Source organism: Carassius auratus, chromosome 38 (assembly GCF_003368295.1).
Source record: "Carassius auratus strain Wakin chromosome 38, ASM336829v1, whole genome shotgun sequence".
NCBI lineage: Eukaryota > Metazoa > Chordata > Actinopteri > Cypriniformes > Cyprinidae > Carassius > Carassius auratus.
The window spans coordinates 15615920-15639696 of NC_039280.1; the positions used below are offsets into that span (position 1 = coordinate 15615920).

General features: G+C 37.4%; 1 protein-coding gene across 24 annotated transcripts in view; it reads left to right on the forward strand.

The window, feature by feature from the left end:
- Positions 1-23777, forward strand: part of col13a1 (collagen, type XIII, alpha 1) — a 94152-nt gene that overhangs the window by 64557 nt on the left and 5818 nt on the right. For 16 of the 24 annotated variants that reach the window (XM_026224422.1, XM_026224424.1, XM_026224418.1 and 13 more), the window contains 25 exons: positions 160-186; positions 632-676; positions 2832-2858; positions 4737-4781; positions 9362-9406; positions 10181-10216; positions 10293-10337; positions 11520-11606; positions 11717-11743; positions 11831-11866; positions 11992-12048; positions 12194-12217; positions 12619-12672; positions 12856-12900; positions 13035-13169; positions 13893-13964; positions 14115-14159; positions 14284-14334; positions 14511-14537; positions 14639-14725; positions 16348-16383; positions 17379-17432; positions 18098-18151; positions 18262-18297; positions 22247-22333. In XM_026224422.1, the coding sequence (XP_026080207.1) occupies positions 160-186; positions 632-676; positions 2832-2858; positions 4737-4781; positions 9362-9406; positions 10181-10216; positions 10293-10337; positions 11520-11606; positions 11717-11743; positions 11831-11866; positions 11992-12048; positions 12194-12217; positions 12619-12672; positions 12856-12900; positions 13035-13169; positions 13893-13964; positions 14115-14159; positions 14284-14334; positions 14511-14537; positions 14639-14725; positions 16348-16383; positions 17379-17432; positions 18098-18151; positions 18262-18297; positions 22247-22333 (1284 nt within the window). Of the gene's footprint in view, positions 1-159; positions 187-631; positions 677-2831; positions 2859-4736; positions 4782-9361; positions 9407-10180; positions 10217-10292; positions 10338-11519; positions 11607-11716; positions 11744-11830; positions 11867-11991; positions 12049-12193; positions 12218-12618; positions 12673-12855; positions 12901-13034; positions 13170-13892; positions 13965-14114; positions 14160-14283; positions 14335-14510; positions 14538-14638; positions 14726-16347; positions 16384-17378; positions 17433-18097; positions 18152-18261; positions 18298-22246; positions 22334-22776; positions 22855-23777 lie in introns of all 24 variants that reach the window. The other 8 variants (XM_026224423.1, XM_026224430.1, XM_026224439.1 and 5 more) reach the window with 6 other exon arrangements.

Here is a 23777-nt window from a genome sequence, read left to right on the forward strand (position 1 = left end):
CTATATAACAGCTGTAACTAGAGGCTTTCTCCTTTGGACGCAAAGTTCCTAATAAAAGAATACCAATCTGCTTATCACCTGTTTTATAACGGGATAGCTCTTGATAAAAGCCAAAGAGGTCTTTGATTGTTTGTGCTTTTTTTTTTTTTTTTTTTATAGGGCGAACCCGGTGTACCTGGACAAAAGGTGAGTGTGTCTTGTCATAGTACGTGAGCAGACGTTTGTTTTACCCGAAAGGCCGTTCGTCAAATCAAACACTTAAGGACTACAAATTTGGCACTGCTGTTGAGTGCATAAACAAAACGGTTAGAAACAGATTCCTTCTTCTCAGAGGAACCTTCAGGAATTAAGCTGAACTGTGAGGGAGTGATGTATCAATTAATCATTCAACAGAGTGATTGAAAAGCACTAAGCTGCAGGGCAGAGCTCTGAACGGGAGGCTCATCAAGCGCCATGCTAGATGAAGAGTTTCAAAGTGGAAAATGAAACTTGGCACATCACTTTATAGTCATGCTAGAGTACAGACAAAACATTAGTGGATTAGAGAGAATACAATTGATTAGGTCAAACTCTCAAATTTTTCTTTCTGCATGGCCATTTTTTTCTAACCGATTTTGTCCTTATCTCTCAGGGCGATCGTGGTGAAGTTGGCCCAAGCGGTCCTGAAGGCCCAGAGGTAGGAATCTGTAACCTTTGACTGGTTTAAGCAGCTTAAATAATTAACCTGCTCCACAGGTAACCCGTCACTTCTGGGTCAATTCATTACATAATCCCAACACAGAGGGTAACTTCAGATTGACAGCCCCCTTTGAGTCAGATTCAGAGATTACTAGCTTCTACAGTGTGTTATTGCGTCAGTCAAAGTCTTGAAGTTTATGAAAAATGTAGGAACTGGACAGATGCGTTACATACTTGCTTCCGTCTTTAATCAGGCCTCCACCAGAAGAGGGTGTTATCTGAAACAGTCTGTAGGTGATATCAGATACTCAAATCATATAGTTTTGATTAAACCAGTGGGGCGGCACCTTTGTTGTTTGGGTTACAAGACTAAATACCATTGGAGCACTGGAGGAATTACTCAAAGCTGATAACAGCATCTGTTTGGGGTTTTACTGTCTTCCCCCGAGCAATGTGCTTAACTTTAAAGTCATTGAGTGTATTACCCCTGAGGTAATGCAAGATTGAATTAAGATAGTACACGGGGCTTAGTGTAATGCTATGAAAGTCATAGAATACGCTACAGTAAGTTTTTAATGCCTTTGAAAGAAGTCTCTTATCTTCACTAAGGCTGTATCTATTTGATCAAAAATACGGTAAAAACACTAATTGTGTGAAATACTGTTACCGTTTAAAATATCTGTTTTCATTTGTATATATTTAAAAAATTTAATTCTTAAATTAAAACTTTATTGCTGTGTTGGCAAAGCAAATCATTACTCCAGTCTTTAGTGTCACATGATCCTTCAGAAATCATTCTAATATGCCGATTGCTTTATTATTTGTCAATATTTCTGTGGAAACAATGATACTTTTTTTCCTTTTCTTTTCTTTGATGAATAAAAAGTTCAAAAGAAGATTTGTTAAAAAACGTATAAATGCATTATTGTCACTTTTGATTGAATGTTAGCTTGAAAAGCACACAGCAGTCCAGCTGCTCTGCAATGATAGTATTGACACAACAATCTTTCCACCTCATTCCACTCTTGTTTCCAGAATAGCACAGAACAGAACAGTGGGTCAAACAGCTTAGCCTATGTGCAGTCACAAGTGTGATGATTGACACTTTGTGAGGGATACATGTTGGCACAAAAACCACATGTAATCTTTTCCATGTGAAATTGAATTTTCCTTGCTTTGATACAACCTATATAGTTCGCAATCTTGGATTTGTGTTACGTTTTTACACATGTGAACTCTGGAACAACCTGCATATCCATTCCCTTCCAAATCTACCTTTGTGAACTTGAGCTTTCTTCCATCGGCCACGTAGTTCAGGTCCAACACACGCACCCAGTCAATAGCTAAAGCTAGATTGATAGTAAGCATGTCATACAGTGAGCTTATGGAAAATTCCTCTATAGGAGAGACTGAAGTAGCATTATGTTTGTTACGTTTACATTCAATCTCGTATTAGCGCAGGTGAAATCCTTTGTGCTAAAGCAGAGAAGTGGTTATTTTGCACAACTGCACCACCTTCTGGATACTGACAGGTGCTGCGCTCATGAATGCTCACAAAACTGGAGATTTATGGAGGGAGGCTCAAATGTGTTCGTCCCCTGTGAACTGAGGTTGTCTCCTGTCTGGCCGACCATTTCTGCTCGGAAAAAAGAGACATCTTTACATTCATCTGTGAGGAAGGCAAAGGGCCAAGTCAATGGATTTACAATTAAAAGGTTAAAATCAGAGGAGACACGTTATTCGGCACATTACCAACACAATTAATCAACGGCTGACTTTGCCTTCCTCCCATGAGGCTTTATTCCTGAAAAATTACTGTCTGTTGTCTTCATAGATGTTTAGCTATTTACTCAGCGCTGCCAAGCCATGCGGCATTGAATATGACAGGACAGACATTTTTGCTTTACCAATTTCTCCACTAAATGGGAGACTGAATGGGTTGTTTAGATAAATGATGTTGTGTGAACTGAAACTCTGCTGACTTTAATGTTGCCCTGTTGCTATGATAGATGTAAATTAGTTTTTTTTGTTTAGTTTTTTTTTTTTTTTTTGACCAAGGAAAAGCATGTCAACATTACCTTTTGATTTATTAGAAGCTTTCATTTGGCATTTCATAGCATATTGCTCACTTTGTTTGTTGTGTTTCTCTTTAGGGAATTAAAGGAGATGAAGGAATGAAGGTAAGGAGCACATTGTGTTTTTGTTATTGCTGTTCTTACTGTTTTTTTTTAAATAATGGTTTGAAGTTTTTTTTTTTTTTGATGTTAAAATGCTTTCATCTGTAAGTAACCTGTTTGTAGGTTGACTGCCCCGTCTTTATGGGGCTATCAAAACATTGATGTATTTGTTTGATCTTGACCAGCTCAACATAGCAACATTGACTCAACCAATAGCATGAGTTTGGGGGTGGGGCTATCTGTTTGATCGGCCAATGGCCAGTTGTGTGTGGTGATGCATAAATTGCACACTTCACCTTTACATTTACTGTTATTCTGTTTATGGAAAAACACAGATTTGCATTCAGTTTTGATCATCATTTTCTGGATTTATTAAAATCAGGCATAGATTTTTTTGTGTGTGTGTTTTGTTAGATTCCAACCTGTATCTTGAAGGAGCAGTTTTCTGTAATGAGTAAATCTGAACATCTGAAGATTTATGTCTTTATGACTGTATCACATATCTAAGGCATTGCTCCTAGTAAAGACATGCATCTGCTGGAGTGCTTACACTGTTTCTCACTGGGGAGACATTTGCCCTGTAAACAGAAGTGGGACACACGTAAAGTTTACACCTGCTGATGCACAAATAGTCCCTATTGGATACCGCTATTCAGACTGTCTAACTGCTTAATGCTGAGTGTTGTCCTGTAAAGCCAGCAGTGATAGATGAGCAGAGCCTGAATGAACTCATCTGTGTGGACTGGCCTGGGAAGAAACACAGGGCGTGATTCTTAAAAGGGTCATATCAGGAGGAAACAAGTTTTCTTCGTAATTTACAGAAAATATAAGTCAATGTATTATAAAAATATACTGTAACTTAAAACGTCCTTTTTAGTCCCAAAAGGGCATTTACAGAAACTAAACTGAAGTTAAGCAACCTACAGGCACAGACAAACAATAAATAAATAAAATGATTACTTTTTTTGGTGCAAGCATTTTATTAAATGACTGACTAACAGGTCATATGTAAACATGCCTCAAGAGAGAAAAAAAATGACTATGAAATCAAAATTATCTTTTAGAAGAATATCTTTGAGGTTATCAGTATTGTTAACATCTGTATCTTCTCCCAAAAAAAACCTGTTTCCTAAATGAAAGTTAGAAATGTTAACTTGACAAATAAAAGAAATAAGTTGAAGTACTAAAATTAATAAAGCTAAGACTGAAATAAAACTAGCTAAATAGAAAAAAGACAAAAGCACACAGTGTTAAATAAAATAATTATCTTAAATTATTAAAACTTTAAATTGAATTAAAATTCATAATATAGATCACATATACTATATATACATATACTATAACCAGCTGCCTTTGACTAACAAATAGCATATCTTCTTGTGGCTGTGATGTACTGTAGCTAAGGACTTTTTTATATATACTGTATGTCCTGCCCAAACCTGTTTCAGTAGAAACTACAAGAAAACAGGAAAGAAAACTGTGCTTGCCAAACAATTTCATGGGGTGTTTAATAAACCCTGTGTTCAGACGAGAGAGGAAGCAGAGGCTTGAGTCCATGGCCAGACATCTTAGGTGAACTCTGTCTCGCAGAAATCCTTTACTATGAGTTTGATGGGTTTTCATTTCCCCTCGACCACCCTGTACAGTGAACCGTCCTGATGCTTACAGGATCAGAGGATTACTCTAGATCAGCATCTTTATCGATTTATTGTTTCTGAGTGTGCCAGAAGAAAAGTCTTTCTTGTCTCATGACTTTGTTTGGGATCACGTCTCATGTCTGCGTATGTGCTCCGGTTGGTTTCCAGCAGTTTGTGTGTTATTTGTGGTGTGTGTGTGTGTGTTGCTCTGCTGAGGATGTCCCCATCTGTGCATTTTGTGTAGGGTGAACCAGGGATGGATGGGCAAAGAGGAGAGAAGGGGGAGAAGGTACTTTGCCTGAGAAATGTAGTTTGTTATGCATTAACTTTGGTTTGTTGGTTGGTTTGTTTGTTTGTGTGTGCGAAAAACGCTCAGATATAACTATCGTAATATTTTTGCATGATCAGGAAAGTTCTGATACTTATGCTATGCAAGAGCCTTGAGGTTGAGACCTACAGTGGCCAGTAAGATTTGGTTCGTTCATCACAAAGAGTCAATAATTACAGCATTTTCAAGCACTTTCAAGTGAAAGGTTCCTTTAAGTCGGTCCAAAATGTACATTCCTATTACTCATCCACCCTCATTTACTCAGCACCACTGGTAGACACCAGCTTACATTACCAAAGCAAGGACTCGCAAGGGCTTAGGGCAGGACAAATGCTTTGCAACTGAAACCAGGATGTGCACAAAGACATATGACTCAGTCCCGGAGTCATGCAGAGAGAGCAGAGGGATTGCACGCTAAGAGAAAAACAGGCTGCAAGCTCAAGACATTCCCTACTTCCTTCATCTGAGCACCTGTGCGTCTGATTTACAGGCCTCTAACCCTGCTGTTTGTGGAGAGTCCCCTGTTACACGCTGCTTGATGGACTTAGCACACTTATTTTTGCTACCTGCCGTTGTCTCTGCCAAACATGTGCTGCCATACTCTTTGATTGTTAGGTCTGTTGTTGTCATGACAGTGCTTTGTGTTGCTGCGTTAGAGTTCTGAGTTTAAATATATGAATGTTTTCATCATCAGACATACCATCTGGGGAGCTGGCAGATGAATAAGCACATCTGCAGCAGTGCTATATTTAGGATTTTTTTTATACATTAATATATACAACTTGATTGATGCCTCTAATTGAATGCAGAAATATTTTTGCGGACGGTTTGTTTAAAGACTGGGCTATTGCTTGTTTTAATATATCGGAATGTAAATAACATGATACACTATTATTCAAATGTGTGGGATGAGTAAGATATTTTGTGAAGATTTTGAAAATCACGTATGCTTTCCAAGGCTCCAATTAGTTAATAAAAATACAGTCAAAAATGTTAAATATTATTACAATTTAAATTAACTGTTTTCTGTTTTAATATAAATTCAAATGAAATGTATTCCTGTTATGCAAAGCTGAATTTTAAGCATCATTACTCCAGTCACATGACTCCAGTGTCCCATGATCCTTCAGAAATGATTCTTATATGCTGATTTGCTGCTCAAGATAGATTTATTATTTTTCTTTTTTTTACTAGTGTTATCAATTAACATTTTAGAAATAATATTAAAGTCATCAAAACTATGAAATAATGGATTTTATATAGTGATCAATAACGTTAAACAAAACTCTAGTCTAGTGACAATATTTGAGCTTTGTCTACATTTCAGCTCTGCTCAAATGAGGTAATGAGGTGCATCATGGGATACGTTTTAAATGGAAGTTCACATTCTGCAGTATGATGCACACTTACTTTTCCATCTCTGTTTTTTTTCTAATCCATGCATTAAAAGACATAATTTTGTTTACAGGACAGTACAATGCATTTTTAAGATTATGAGAAACAGATTGAGTCTAGTGGGTCCAAACGTTTAACTGGTATTGTATACCCACAATATTTAACAATGTACTGAATGTCATCACGTTTTGGGGAAACTGCTGTCGTCCCTTAGTCACATCTGTCTCTGTCATTACTTGTCAGTATTAGGTTTTTGTGTAGTGAAAGCCAGTGAAAATTTATGAGATAAAAAGGAGATAAGCAAACGCTAAATTAACTCCTTTTACTCCTGCAGCCAGCAGCGGGTGAGCCTCATCTGTATTCAGTGAGGCTGTTAAAGACTGTCTGCCTTTCTCTCCAATGGGGGAAAAAATGTAACACACATTTACAATAAAAATCAAGCTTGCACAAACACAGTGAAAGACACTCACTCATGTAACACATGTGATTCCTCTGCCATTAGACTCTTATGTCAAGTAGGAACTAGAGCTGATGGCGTGACATGAATTTAAAGTGCAGCACATCAGAGATCAAATGAGAGCCGCTTTGTTTCATTCTCTTTTGACACTGGCTCTCAAAACTTCTCAGTTACACACTCCCCTCCAGACCAGGATTGATAAAACAGAGAACCCAAGGGCTATTAAAGCAATAAGTCAGGAGAAGCCATGCATTACAATGATTTTACAGTGAGTTTTTATGTGCTACATGTGGCCGCAACAGAATAAATTACTGCGAAAAAAATTATTTTTTTTCACATCCTAAAAGTACATTAATTTGAAGTAAAAATATTGAAGTACGGTCTTAAGGCATGCTGTCAGAGAATATAATACTGTATTTAGGTCAATGAGATTAATAATTTTTCTCTTTTTTTTTTAGCAAGGATGCATTAAATTAATAAATGTTAAAAGTCATTTAAAGACATTCAAAGACATTTAAATTGTTACAAAAAGTGCTGTTTTAAATAAATCAAACAATCCCCAAAAGTTGTATTACTGTATCCAAACTCAATGGATTCAACATTGATAATAAAAAAATGTTTCTTGAGAAGTAAATCAACATATTAGAATGATTTCTGAAGGATCACGTGACACTGAAGACTGGAGTAATGATGCTGAATATTCAGCTTTGCATCACAGGGATAAATTACACTTTAAGATGCATTAAAATGAAAAACAGTTATTTGCGGTAATATTTCACTAAATTATTGTTGCTAATGTATTTTTAATTATGCTTTTTTAATCCAGCATTTTATGAATTTTGTCAGAATGTTAAGTAAAATGGGTTGCCATTACTCTTTAAGCTGCTAAAAAATGATACACTGCCTCTTTAAGACTCAGAACAAAAATGTTTGTATACTTTAGTTGTTTTTCTCTTCAAACAAGGACCCTTTGTGCAGTATGTGATGCATGTTGATGTAAATAAATGGAACTTATTAGGTTTTCTCTTTATACCTCGGGCCTAGCATGTATACCTTGCTCTCGTATTTCATAGGAGCCAAAGTAAGTCATTACTTATTACGAACTGTCCTGAAAGAATCAAGTTTGTCAGCAAAGTACGCAGCCACTTCTCCTCAGTGCTGATGACGGTTCTCTTCACCCTCCCAGAGTTCCCCTCAACTCCAAAGGCTCCGTCCTCATCATTTTTAGCCTGAAGATTAGCACTCCCATAAATCACTTGCAGCCCCTGTCAGTCCACAACTATAGCCTCTGCCTCACCAAGCGCTGTTTGCTCTAAAATAGAAGCGGATGGAGTTGAAGGAGACATGATGATGGGCAGAGGGGCCTATAACGGAATGGTGTGAGTTGATTGGAAATGAAGAAGATCAAAGAGGCTTCCTGTTTTCAGCATGTGTCCGAGAAGTCTCTCTTTCATGATTAAAGTGATCAACAATCATTGCATCGTGCCATTCCCTTAACGGGACGGTAACATGAAGTCGGGCTCTTTCATCTACTGGGAACACGAATAAACTCACATACGACTCTCTGCCTTGTCCAAAGCCTGCCGTCTGTTCTGGTGCCTGATTGGACAGAGTTTATGAAGGCAGCTGAGTATGACAAGCAGCCTTGTCTCAGGCCCAGAAGCACACTGGAGTGCCTTGGATCATTAATACCCTCTCAAACCACACACATATGCATATGGCGTCTGGCTCTCTTGATAACCTGCAGCTCTCTCCAAGGTCTGACCACTGCACCTGTCAAAGCGGGTTATGCCACGCGAGGCTCTGCCACCTGCCCCCTGCTCAGACTCACTGGAGTCTTCATGCCATCTTTGACCTCTGCCCTCAACTGCCTGCTGTCTGGCCACCAGTCTCCAAATGGCATGCGTTGTTTTCTGTAGAGGCTTTCTGGACATGTTGTGAAAACGCTTCTCTTGTGGCACTACCATGTAATGTAGTGATTGAGTGCTGGCTAATATACCTGTTTGTTTGTGTGTTTGATAACCCAACTAAAGAGAGTTTCCATACTGCTAAAAGCTGATTAGATGTGGTTTGCTGCTAGCCTAGTGATGGTTTTCTAGCGAAGCTGGTTGATCGTTGCTTTGCTAGGCTATAAATATCAGTTAAAATGCTTATTTCTATGTAAAGTGATGTGTTAAGTTAATATTGCGCTATAGTACTTATTCTCACTGAAGCTAAATGATATTCTCTTTCCTCCGGTGGAATTGCTATGCTTAGCTTGCAGCCATTTCGTACATTAGAATTGCATTAGAAGTTAATATTTTATTTGTAATTGATGAATTCCAATGATTAGATCCACAATTTTTATACACTGGAAGTCAATGGAAACCAAAACTGTTTGATTACCAACTTTCTTCAAAATATCTTCTTTGGTGTTCAACAAGCTTTTAAATAGCTTTTAAAAACGACCTGAGGATTTTTTGTCGGGGGAACTGTATCTTTAAGAATCTAGCATCGAAAGCTCAACTTACAGTCCAGTGGTGAGCAGATGTGCTGGGAAATACTTGTTTGTCATCATGTCTAACAATCTGCTGAAGTGAAAGTCTTTCAGTGGTGTTTTGCTTGCGTTATGAGTGCGATCTTTGGTTTTGGCCTGTGAATGTGACCGTTTAAGCATCGAAAAGATGAGTAATTAATGCTGATTTTGCAGGGTGAGCTAGGGATGCCTGGAATGCCTGGGAAACAAGGAGTGAAGGTAGTTCACTTCTACTGCAGCCTCTATCCATCCCCATTTATTTATAATGAACTATCCTTTTTTCCCAGAACCCTGCATGCTGTTCCAGAAGCATTCCGTTGCTAAAACACTCGGTCTTTTCTGTTATTGTTGTATGTACAACTGCTTTCACACCAGAGCGTGATTGATTGCTCATTATACAGGCACCTCACATATAAGCGTCTCACCCTCTGACACTGTAAAGTGGCGTCTGAGACTTGAGGAATGAGATGGCAGGAGAAAGACGGATGGTGCACTAGCAGTCAGACCCCAGCCACCCTCGACCTCGATGGGTCGAGTGTCCACATGCAGCCACAGCTGTGTCTGTAGATCACTGCCTTCATGTCTGCTCATTAGTCTGAGATAACAGACATGAATTAAATAGTGGTCATGTGCTCTTTACTATTAATAACAATCCAACTGTGGGCCGGCTCATTGAGGCACTGCTAGTGATCAGCTATTTGCATGTCTGGAGAGTAAAAACTTCGACATACCAATCTTAATATTGATACCAGCGCGTGCCGTCTAATCACTTCAATAGAAATTATGACATCTGATAGACCCTTGGGGATTTCCGATCGATGTTTTTGTCTGATTGTCTTGAAATCACGAATGACTTTTTCAGCCCAAATATAAGATGCTGATTCCTTTGTTGATTTTCAAAGGTCAGGGTTTGAGGACGTGTTTAGGTCTATTCTCACAGTTTTTCTTTTCTCTCTTCTTGTTTTCCTAATGTTGATGTCTTGCAACCTTCAGGGAGAGCCTGGTTTCCCAGGTGTCCCTGGACGAAAGGTAAAGGCCTGGTTTGGTGTGGTTGTATTTTGCTGATCATTCTTAAAGTAACGGAGATTTTTCTGTTGCTATGAAGGGACAGGCAGGTGTTTCTGGTATCCCTGGAAAACGGGGCTACAAGGTACACCCAAATGTGTGCTGTGGCTGTTTCTCGCATAAGTGCTTGTTCTGATTCTGGGCTTAAACCATCAGGAAGTTTTTTTTAGACGTGATGTTGAATATTAAGGTTGAATTTAACTCACCGTTTGTTATTTCAAACATGTATGGCTTTCTTCTGTGCAACACAGAGATTACATTTTGAATGATGTTTGCCAATTCTTTAAAATGTAATGATATATTCAAGCATCAAAATCAGAAAATAAAGCGCCATAAAAGTGGTCCATACAAATCATGCACCAAGTGTTATTTTAGTATTTTTTTTTTATATGATATTATTTATTGATATTAAATTTAAATTTGTTTTAGTAAGTTTGCTTTTTTATTTTATTATTATTTAAATATATTTCAGTGTAGTGTAAATGTATTCTTCTTAATTTTTTATTTATAATTTTTTTTTGTTTTGTTTTATGTTTTTCCTAAGGCAACATTTCTTATTTAAACTTTCTATCTAATGGTATATCTAATAGTTTTATCTAATAGTAATAGTTTTTAAATCACCTTTAGTGTTCCACAGAAAAAGGAAAGGGTTAAGAATGAAAAGAGGCTGAATAGAAATAAGAGTGATTTATTTTTTCAGTAAATTGCATTGATTTGACTTTAATTGCACATGCATGTCTAAAAGACTTCTATGAAGTGGTGACCTGAATGTCTGCGCTCAAATTCTGTCTGTGTCAAAATGTATCTGTTTAATGTCATTTTCAGATATTATTTCGTCTGAAACTTAACAACGTGGACTTACTACATTGCGGTTTCACTAGACTTTGTGTTTGATTTATTTTCATATGCACATGCAAGCGAGCATTAAATCTGCATGGCTTGCAGTGCTGCAGGCAAATGGAAGAAGACAGTGTGTTTTAACATTTTTAATGTGTTAATTGTTATGATTCAATTAGTGTTTCTGCACAACACAAGCCCTAGAAGGTGACATCATATTCTGCGGCCCATATTTGTTGTGTTTCAGTGACCACACCTTTATTCTCACTCCCTGTGTTTAAGCACCGCATCTGTGGTGAATTAAAGACACCAACTGTAATGCTTCAAAAGCTAATGGGAACAAGATGAGCACACTAGAATGTGTAATATGCCCTTGGTATATAGAGATGCATCTTTGAATGTCAACTCCTATATTGTAATTTATTGCTAGGGAGAAAAAGGCGAGCCTAGTGCTGAAGGAGCTGGCATCAAAGGAGAACCAGGTGCCCCGGGACAGCCTGGACAAGCTGGACCCAAGGTACCTGACCCTCAGTCTCCACCTTATACCCACTGCTGAATTTCTTTCTTGATGTGGTGTTACATGCATTGTCTGACAAAATAACCTCATGGTTGCATGTCTTTTCATAGGGTGACAAAGGTGATCAAGGCATAAAGGTGAGCCATTGACATTTTGTACAACTATTATATTTTAAATATGTCCTTGGGGGAAAAAATAACACAATTAATGTTCTTGACTTGTAGGGTGACCCTGGCCACGAAGGCCCACCTGGACCAAGAGTGAGTAGAGGCCATGTGTCACTGACAGAAAAAATAACGCAAACAAGTCCAGATTTGAATGTTATGTGAACGGCTGATATCAGAAATAATGATATAATATTGCTTGTTTCCCCATTGCTCAACAGGGTTTACCAGGTCCAACTGGAGAGCCAGGAAAATCTTTAATCAACAACAATGAAAATGTAGGTCTTTATTTCTGATGTATATAAATGTCTTTACTTTGATTATGATTTCGTTAGAGTGCATATTCACTTCTCAGCCTCATATCATAGATTCAACAGATTCATTAGTATTATGTGAAGGCACTCATTTTATTTTATTTTTCAGGATATACGCAATCTGCATTTAATGGTAAGTGTCATTCTTTGTTGGGAAAAAAGTATTGGTCACACTTTATTTCAAGGTCCAATTCTCACTATTAACTAACCATTAACTATGACTTTTGCCTTAATTAACTCCTAATTTGCTGCTTATTAATAGTTTATAAGGTAGTTGTTAAGTTTAGGGTATTGGGTAGGATTATGGATGTCATGCATTATATGTACTTTATAAGCACTAATAAACAGCGAATATGTTAATAATATGCATGCTGATATGCGACTAGTTATTAGTGTGAATTGGACCCTATACTAAAGTGTTACCAAAGTATTTATTGTGAAACTGGATAACTTGATATTGTTTGCGTATTTGAGCACATAAATAGATGTATAGACAAATACTAGATATTTAAGTATATATTGTTTTTATTTTAGGGCCCTCCTGGTCTGCCTGGGCCCCCAGGGCTTCCTGGGACCCCCGGTTTGAAGGTAGCTAACCAACTTCTCTCATTCTTACCCTTTCTATCCTTAGTGTATAACTTTAGGAGAATTTAGATCATATTCATATACAATTCTGGTGAGATCTGAGGAAGTTTCAGCAGCATGAATGCTACCATCATGCTACCTTGCCCTTTTGCATTAAACATAACTTTTTCTTTTTTTTTTTCTCAGGGTGATGTTGGACTTCCAGGTCCCCCTGGTCTTGATGGGGAAAAGGTAAATAATAATGAACATTTAGTATAAATGAAATAGGTTTTAGCCACTAATCTGCCATTAGTCCACTGGTGGATGCATTTACACAACTCTTGAAACTTAATTATGCTGAGTGATTGTACCTGTTTGCTTCTTAGGGTCCAAGAGGAAAGTCAGGAGAACAGGGACCCATCGGCCCTCCTGGACCAGAGGGTCCACGGGGAGAAGGAGGAGTCATAGGTTTGCCTGGGCCAAAAGGAGATAAGGGAGACATGGGCCCCTCGGGATCACCTGTAAGTGACTATACCCAGCATTCCCATCATATATACCCTTTCTAACTACACCTGAACTGTTAAATAACCCCAAAAGGTCTTGTGTCCTTTGCCACTTGCATGAAAGAATATTCTTATATCAAAATATCATAAATATCGTAAAGTATCGTAAATACATTAACCTAACAGCCAAGTTAACCAAATTAGGCCAATATTTCAGTTTCTAGAAATGAATGATATATTTGGTATATGTAAGGAAAAGTTTGGATTAATGTAACCCTCGTTTGGAATGTTGACTGTAACTGAATAAAAAAGGCCAGTATTTCCAGAGGACAATGCATTTGTATTTGCCTTTTTTTGGGTTAAAAGAGCATATTTCAATAACTGTGGAACATGTAAACAACTTTTTCAGATTAAATGCTTAACCAGAATATACTGTAGACCTTAATCAGAAAATGAGTTGCATGTAAATGTTGGCCTTGTTATTTGAGCGAATAGGATCATGCCGAGTGCTTTGATGAATTTTAAAAGCATTTGTGGTGGATGGGCAGCATTGCGTCTTGGAAGCCTACAGTTTACTAATCATAACCTATACTGTACATGTTGGATGCTATGAATTCAAAGGCGTCTTGGTTGTGAGATTTGTTTACAAGGCTGTCAAGTCATGTTCATCAACCCAGCCCCCACAATTGATTTTTCTGCCAATTTTAATGTCTATTTCCTTATTCTTTCCTCATCCTGTAGGGTTTAGATGGCCCTACTGGAGAAAAGGGGGTTTCAGGCCCCCCTGGCCATATTGGATTGCCAGGCCTAATGGTACGCAATGGTGCCCCTCAAGCAAACAGATTGTTGTCATTGTTGAAAAGACATGGCATGACTTAGGGATGCAGTTTATTTCGTCATGCCAGTTTGAATTCTTTTAAATGAATGGTAGAATTCAGTATTCCTTTTTCATAATGTCTTCAGGGTCAGAAAGGTGAACCTGGGGAGAAAGGAGATAAAGCAGAACTGGTATGTTCCACACTATTTAGCTGTGGATTGCAGAGGCTTTTATAGATAATAGAGCCCCAATGTTTATAGGAAATATATTGAATGAAATGTCATAATGGTAACTCCCTTTTCTGATCTCTCTCAGGTCTATGGGCCTGCTGGACCTCCAGGACCTGCAGGGCCAGTTGGGCCATTGGTGAGGACAATGTCTACTTCATAAAAGCTTATGATAACAGCAGACATATTACATGCATATCTGTGAAGCATCAGTGTATTTTTTTCCCATTTGATGGTGCATTTATTACAAGAAATTAATTTTAAACGTTTCAAAATTATTCTGATTTCTAATATTTGTTCATTTTTGCTTATCAGGGACCTCCAGGTTTGTCAGGACCAAAGGTAAGTATTCCAACCTAATGTAAAAGGAAGTGTTATTTGTCTTCTGCCATATGCTAAAAATCATATATAAAAAGCATTAAATCTCATATGTTCTTTTTTAGGGAGAGCCAGGAATAGGCCTGAGAGGAGAGAAGGGATCACCTGGACAGAAAGGAGAGAAAGGAGACAGGGGCCATCTTGGACTCCCTGTAAGCACATTTCTGATTCTTATAATCAAGTTTTTGATACTTGATAAACATGCATTGCATTTATAGTCAGTACAATGTAAGATAAAAAGCTGTCCGGTCTTTTAAATCACTCATTATGATAAATTAACTGAGTACGTCATACCTAAGATAGCAGTGCATAATTAATTTGATAGTTTTCATGTAATCTTGTCAACTGAATCAAGGTGTTTTTGTCTTTCCTGAGTGCAGCGTTAGTGGAAAAGCATGTTTTGTGTAAGGTTTGTGCTTTAGCACCCCCCCCCCCCATTTAATGCAAATATCAATGTGCTGCGATTTCATTTGTCTTTGTATCTAGGCGTCATGGTTCATGGCTAATTGCCGTCACATTGCATGAATCAGTGAATATCCACATCATATATACAAGTGTTATCATGTAATAATCCTGTCACATTGTTTTACACACATTTTAATAGATCACCAACAAGTTCCTGATGGTTTCAGATAACTGTGACTGATGTTCATATTATCATTACAAAATTCTGTATGTGGTTGTTTTTAAAATGTTTTCTCTCTGCACTGTAAATAGCATGCTATAGGTTTTGTTACTATGAATTTCAGGGGTCTGTTCCTGACTTCATGTCTAGTGTATATCTATGGTGTCAAAGTCATTGATTAACTTATTCTAGTCATATCATCAATGGCACAGTAACTCCTTGACTTTTGTTTTGAATCTGAGATATAGAAATTGAGATATCAAGAAAGTTTTCTTAATCAGCATTTTTTGTCTTGATTTTCAGAATAAAAGAAAGTGAATAAAAAAGTATTTTAAACATAAACCTCACAACATTGTGGTACATATATGTTTAAAGCAAAAACAGTTTTGAAATGTAGTAAAATATGAAAAAATAGTGCATTATGCAATTAAAAGTAAATTTGAAGTAAAATAAAAATTGTTTATTGATTTTTACTGAAAACAAGATTAAAATGCTTCTTAAGAGAATGCAGCGTGCATGGGTAACGTTACTTTTTCCAAAACCTAGTGAGCTGACATAATTTTAAGTCATTGTATGTTCATTTCTAGCACAAAAGCTGTTTGTTTTGTTAGCTTAGCAACATGCTATCATCAAATTTAAGATAGCGGCATGCTAAATCAAGTCTCCTGTCACTTCTCGTGATGAGAGCTAGCCTATTTGTGTGGCACGCAAAGTCGCTTCCTATGTATAGTGTTCCAGTTCAGTCACTTAAGAGGTTGTGTTTCAGTTTGCATGCTGCCTTAGATGGCAGCCGACAGCAATGTAGCTCACTAGGTTTTGGAACCGAACAACTATTTACAAGTATTATTTTTAGTTTTTGCATCTCTTCTGGAATTTATATGCCATCTGTTGTTATTTTATCATTATCTATACAACTGAATAGACCACTTTAAGTCCTGATTACTAGCTGTTACACGATAAGATGCTAAAGTCATGTTCTAAGGAGTTACTGCTTGTCTCTCACAAATCATCTTCAACACGTCACCCCTCCATCAAAACTAGTGTTGTGTTTATGTGGCACACGAGTCACTGCTTCACTCACCTCCCCCCACACTTCTCCCCTCCTCCCTTCCTCTCCTCTCGCTCTGTAACTCTTTACACACTGTCCAGGGGGCTCATGGTTTAGACGGCAGGCCTGGTCCAGTGGTGAGTGGCGCAAGACACGTTCCCATCATCCACCCCTCTATTTCCATCCATCAATCTCTCGTATCCCCCTCCGCCTGCTTCTCTCTTTCTGTCTGTCTGCTTCCGCTTGAGCTGTTGCTTGCTTGCTTCTGTGTTTTGTGTCGTTTCTGTGTTGTCTAATGTTCAAGGCCTTGTTTAGATCTCTACTGAGGTCGCATCGGCATGAGTATGACTTTGATTTGACTTTGTCCCTAAGCCTGTTTGGCTGTTGCCTCTTGCTGTTTCTAGAGGTACCACACTCGGTTGATTTCTCAACCTGTCAACACGCGGGTGACTGAAAGGGAGCATGGCCAAACACTTATAAACATTTCTCTCTCCCTCTCTCTGAAATGCAATTTCTCCTTCTTTGAAAAGTATGCACATCGTGCTTGACCAAAGTGAATAATCCTTTGCATTTCATGCCGTCGCAGCCCTCTATACCTTTGTAAAAAAAATATTCAGACATGCTTGACCTCTGACCTTTCGAAGGCTTAATTCCCTCCAAGCTTCAGAGCTTTATTTCATTCCATGACAAGCTTTGATCTTGCAATGCCTTACCAGGAGAGAGCATGATGGGATGCGGCTGCATGAACAATGATTTCATGGCATACAACTGTACAAATGGCTGAGAAGCAAGACTCCTGAAAAAGCAAGATGTCTAACAGCCCTTCTGTTGAATCCTCTCCAAGTCATGGGAGGAAAATGGACGATGGATTCGCTGTTGTATTTACTTGTGTGTCTGTTTATTTCCACTTAGATCAACAAACTTTGGAGTTTTGTGGAATTCCTCTGCAGATTGGTCCTCGGATAGCTCTTTTTAAACATATATAAGGAGTTTAAATTGCTCTTAGTCGGCTCAGAAAAGTTTGTTGATCTATTGGTGCTCAACACTGATTAGTTTCTCTCCCTCTCTAAACTCTTAACCCACCGCCGTGCCCTCTGTTGAAGCTCACGCTTGTCGTTTTCTTTGTTCAAAGGGTCTGATAGGACCAGCTGGAGTGCCTGGGCCTGCAGGACCAAAAGGAGAAATGGTTAGTGCTGTAAAAACAATTTAGAAACAAATGCATGAGGCTTCAGAAATGGGGGTTTCTAGTAAATGAAGTTTACTTTGAATCACAAATAATTACATTTAGTGTTGGGGAAAGTTGCTTTTAAAAGTAATGCATTACAATATCGCGTTACTCCTTCGAAAGGTAACTAATTGCACTAATTATGGAAAGCAATGCATAATGTTACATTTGTGTTATTTTTTGTCAGCTGGGCTTTAATAGCAAAAAAATAAAAAATAAATGTTATATTTTTGGCAGCTGTAAAAGCCCTTTCTCACCAAAAGTGAATTGAATAATCCTCAGCCTGAAGGAAGAGCCTAAAGGAAGAGGTGTGAGTTAATAAATGGGAAAACATTTGCATTACCTATTTGAAAAAGTAACTCGAATATTTAATTATAACTGAAAAGCAATGTATTACTAGTTGAAAAAAGTAATCTACTTGTTACTTGTAATGCGTTACCCCCAACACTGATTACAACATCGCTTAGGTGATAAAAAATTTGGTCAGTCGTTGAATTATTAGATGTTTAATGCACATGCAGGCCTGTTGTCAGCTAGTTAAAATAAAACATTCACTGATTTTGTGAGGAGTCCAGTGTAATATAGTTTCAGTATAAAGCCACTATAATGTCTTTTTTACTTTACAGGGGGAAAAGGGTGATATGGGAGTAGCTGGACCAATTGGGCCTCAAGGCATCCCTGTAAGTGCTGTACCAGAGCACACTTTAACATTTCAAATACTGTAATGTTTCAATATAAGTGCACTGAAATGAAAATGGACCATCAGTAACTTCTCTCCCTATTCATTCAGGGTTTAGTAGGACCACCAGGATTAAAAGGAAACCGGGTAAGATTATAAAAGCGCTCTTGATCGTAGTTTGTTTGTAGAATATGTTATTGTGACTTTAAGAGACAATAACATGAGTCCACTTTCTTAAAATAAAGGGATGGATGATATTTCTAAACCAGCATGAATCTGCCAAACTTTAAGCGTTAGCTACCGCCCATAAAAAAAAAAAAAAAAAAAAAAAGTTATTTAATTTGTTAAATAAGTTATTATGCAAAGTTAGCTGTATTTGTTATAATTTGTTTTATTAGTGAGAGAAGCAGAAGCATGCTGGGTATAAGAAATTAGAATGGCTACTGCTTACTGCTAGAACATATGTGTACATATACAGTGAAGTCTAAAGGTTTGAAAATAAGAACATTAAAATCTAAAATGCTTAAAACCTGAAAAACAAATGTTATGCTATAAATATTGAGAAAAATGCAATTTCTGTACTATTTAATTATCATTAAATATTCATTAACTAAATAAGAAAATGTGTGTGGTCATGTGACTTTTTGTTCAGATTGCAGCATGACCTTTCATTCTCAAATCATGATGAATAAAGCATCAGGATTTACACACAAATTAAATTTGAGTAAAATGTATTAAAGTAGAGAATTTATATTTTAAAAGTATTACATAAAAAAAAAAATGCCACTGTATATGTTCATTGATCACTATTTCAACATATATTCCTATTTCAGAACAGTATATATGTTAATCCTTATATACATATACCTATTTGCAATTATTCTCTTTGTTTTTGCAGATCTTATTTTGTTATTATATATGCATGATTAACACAACAACTGATGTATGATATAAATGTTAAAATGTAAATGTTAATGTAAAAGTTAAAATGTTTAGCAAAAGAGCTATTATTATTAAAAAAAAATGAATAGCCCATTGGTTTTCTATGCTTTTCCTATGCTTTCATCCTCCTAGACTGAATGCCTCGATCCTATTAACACTAATTTCCTCAGTTAATGACTGAATGTTTCCCACCTTGAATGTCAGGACATGTCAGTGCTCCTCCCAGCATCCTCCTCTGGCCATGTAGTAGTAAACAGGACCAAACAAATCAATCAAATCTTGGATAATTGTGCTCAGTGGAAGGTGCTGTGGAGGACCTTTGGACACGGTGCTGTTTTTACTCTTGTCCTTTCCTTGTCTTCCTCTCTTTTTTTCCACAGGTCTTCCTATCCCCTTTACCTCCCCCCGCACCCTGGCCTGTGTCCGTGGCTCTTTTTGCTGAGTCGGGCCGGGTCGTCCTCTCTGTCCCCTTCTCACTCGCTGGCCTCCTCCTGCTCCTCCTGCATCCTAATGTTGTAGCCTGGGTTAATACTCCTCCTCTTCCTCACCTCCTACTTTTGTTCATATCCTTCACTGACCTCCCTACCAACCTGCATTCATTTTCTCCCAGTTATTCTAATGCACAGAGTTCTTATTGTTCCACAAGAGCCTCATCTGGATCTCTTTTGAGAGAGGCACAAAACCAAGCAGTGTGGGAAAAGGCATTATGTCAGTGCGGAGCTCATTTTGACATCCTGATGAGAGAGTATATAAAAAAACCACAGCCAAAGGTTCGGAAACAGTCTTATAGAATCAGTATTTGTCAAACAGGATTAGAAAATCAGCTCCATGTTGATTCATAATGTAATTCCACTTGGAGTTTTTTCTTCTTCCTCCATTAAGTGTTATAATAACAGTCATGATGAGGGCTGTGCGGAATGTTAGAACTCTGTATCCTAGCTTGGATAGATCCCACTTTGGAAGAGTTATAAAGCTTAAATGTAATAGTTTCCTCTCAAGAACCATTCAAATCGCGTGCAGACTTGAGGATAAATCACGAAACACTCTAAAAGCAGATCTGGTTTTAATTAGTTATAAAACATAGGGATGTTGATTAAACGGTTTTAGTGCCTCTTCAGTTTTATAAATGAACCTTTGTAATTATATTTCATTGACTCAAGAGTTCTATATGGAATCAATCACAGATTGTCTATTGGAGCCAATTTTTGGGGAATAAAAATATAGTGTTCATTCCATTGAGAAGTAATCACCCAATAAGTTATTGACTTCAAAGGTTTAAATATTTAAATATAGGGCTAAAATAACCTAGTTGGAATGACCCTATAATATAGATGCCATGAAGGCATTTATTATTTATTGGTTTAAAAGTTTGGGTCAGTAGTTGTGTGTCTTTTGAAAGTAATTAATACTTTAATTCAGCAAGGACACATTCAATAATAATAAATAAATAAATTATAGTGAAGTAACATTTATAGTGTTACAAAATATTTCAGTTTTTTTATTCATATTTAATTTTACATTTCTACTCATCAAAGCATCCTGGTAAAAAAATATTTTTTTTATTAATTATTTCTGAAAATTATTCATGTAACACTGAAGAATGGTGCTGAAAATTCAGCTTTGCATCACAGAAAACAATTATATTATAAAATCTGTTAAAACAGACGAATAGTAATAATATTTAACAATATTGCTGTTTTACTGTTTTTAATCAAATTAATTTAGCCTCAAGACAAAACACTTCTTTCAAAAACAAAAAAATCCTACCAACAGAAACTTTTGAACTGTAGTGTATATGTAATTTAGACAAATAAAACAAAATAAATAAATAAATACATAGACTCCCAAGGGCATGACCTTTACATAAGTCAATCAACTTTAATTTTTTTTTAATTTATTCATTTTTGAACAGTTATTACGTTTAATAAATGTGCTTTTAGAATGTTTCGCTCATTTAGAATTTTTGCAAATAAAAAAGTCAAAGTGATATAAAAATCCTTTCACCTATATTGGTCATAATAATAATAATTATAATGTAGAAATATATATTAAAGGTGCCATAGAATGCATTGATACAATATTTAAAATTGTTTTCTGATGTCCCCAGAGAGTGTATGTGAAATTTTATCTTAACATTACTTCCAAATATAATTTTTATATACAAAATTCCTATTTACGATCATTCCGGTAGCACATGAAGGCAGAATCAGTAAAAAAAAAAAGGCAGAGGCAATGGTAGCTTTAGCAGCATTAGCCTTACAGAGAGCCAAGAAGCTCTTTTGAAAAACAAAATATGAGGCATAATGCTTAGTCTGGACATCGATCCCTCTTCAGAAGCAGTCTTTGCACAACTCCAGAGCTGAGCTGACCCTCGTTTCTGAGGCAGTCCGGTGTAAATTGATTAGCTCAAGCATATATGACATTTCCATTTTTTATGGGACACTTCCTTAGAAAATGAAAGTTAACCACCGTGTCCTCATCGGTCTATGGAGACTGCTATGTTTGTTGGTGCATCCCAACACACAACACTTTTAATGGCTCTTTGGCGCCGACATTTTATCTCCAGTAGCTACAGCAAGAGAACAGTAATGGCAGACCGCTGCTTCTCACTCAGGGGTGTGTATATGCTAATAGGGCAGAGAGCGTCACAAATGGGCGGGACTTTCCCCGAGTATGACGTCATAGTGAGAAACCTAAAACCGTTATTGTGGAGAGACTGGTTATGATTTATTAGGATTATAAAACAATGAGTGGGTGGATTTTTACCATTGTTTTCACACATTGTGTCCACACAACTGTGTTCAAACACCTTATAAAAGTGATATTTGCATTCTAAGGCACCTTTAAATATGTATTGTGAAAAGCACTTTACACTTTCCAAATAGATGTGCATTAAATGAATCAAGTAAATGAAAGTCTGCACACTAACCACACTGGCTGATCTCCTTCTCCTTAACCCCTTCACTTACCCTCCTTAAATGATCCCACTACTCATCATAGCTCCATTCAGAGACACAGCTACTCTCAGAGTATCTTAAAGAGCATCTAAAGTCTCTTACAGTTATTCATAGTGACGGTGCTTTTCTTACTAGTACTGCTATAGTAGACTAGGAGGACTAAAGTCTGACTTTTTTGAATGCACTGTTGTTTGCAGGGGGAGAGGGGCAAGAAAGGCAACAGGGGGGCCAAAGGGGATAAGGGAGACCAAGGAGCCCCTGGATTAGATGCTCCGTGTCCGTTGGTATGTCTTTCGTTCAACGTGCAACACTAAGGCAAAAGGAGACTTTCCAAAAGACATGTCTCCTTCTGTCTTTGTGTAATAAACACTAACAGATGCCCAGAAGAGTTCTGGTCGAAGTCTCTGAATTACAATGAATATAAAAAATAGAGACTCGGGCATTATATTTGAACTATCATAGATGGGGATTTTAATTAAAAATGACTAGGCACCAGAACTCTCAATGGGATGTTTGCTTTTCAGGAGTTAGACTGACAGGAATATGGTTCTGCTGAACACAGAAGGATGGAAACACTAGTTCAGTTACCAAATGGTGTGAGTTTCCAGCCCTGTGGATGCAGCAGGTCTCTTCCTGTCAGTCTCGGGTCCAGAGTGCTCAGACGCTGGAACAGAGCGGCCAGTGTAGCTGGACTACAGGATGTTTATATGATTGATTTCATGAACAGGGTTTCCGAGGCTTTAAAGGAGAGAAAGGTGAACCAGGGCTGCCAGGCCTGGACGGGCTAGATGCCCCGTGTCCCGTGGTATGCTGCTGTCTATCCCTTTCCTTATTCCGCATGCTTCCTTCCTTCCTGAACCAGTAATGCTTTCTAACTGAATAACGCTTCAGCATAGCATGTTTAAGGATTGGAGTGAGTAGAGTTACAGAATAGGACAGAAAATTCTTGCATGCGTCAGTGATCATATCAATAAATAATTATTTCTATATATTTTAAAGGAATAGTTCCTCTAAATATTAACATTTACTCACACTTCATCCAAGGTCATCAAAGATGCAGATACTTATGTTTTTTCAATGGAACAGATTTGGAGAAACGTAGCATTGCATCACTTGTTCACCAATGGATCCTTTGCAGTGAATGGGTGCCGTCAAAATGAGAGCCCAAACAGCTGATAAAAACATCACAATAATCCACAAGTAATCCACACCACTCCAGTCCATCAGTTAATGACTTATGAAGTGAAACAATTGCTTCGGGTTAAAATACTAGTCTGTAAATCTATAATGATACTTCCTCCAGTGAAAAAGTCCATCCACTGTTGTCCTCTCACATCAAATTCCACAGACATATTTGTTTAGAACTGCTTTGTAATGTTTTTTCCTTGTAAACCATGCTTGGTCTGCACATATTTCTCTCCTGATTCAGATAACTATTTCACTGGCGAAAGCAATATTATGGATAGAGGACTCATTTTGTAAAATTCTTGATGAATTTGTTTCTTACAAACACTCAGATTTCACTTCACAAGACATTCATTGATGGACTGGAGTGGTGTGGATTACTTGTGGATTATTGTGATGTTTTTATCAGCTGTTTTGAATCTCATTCTGATGGCACCCATTCACTGCAGAGGATCCATTCCTGAGCAAATTATGTAATGCTGAATTTCTGCAAATCTGTTTTGACGAGACAAACTCTACATTTTGGATGGCCAGAGGGTGAAG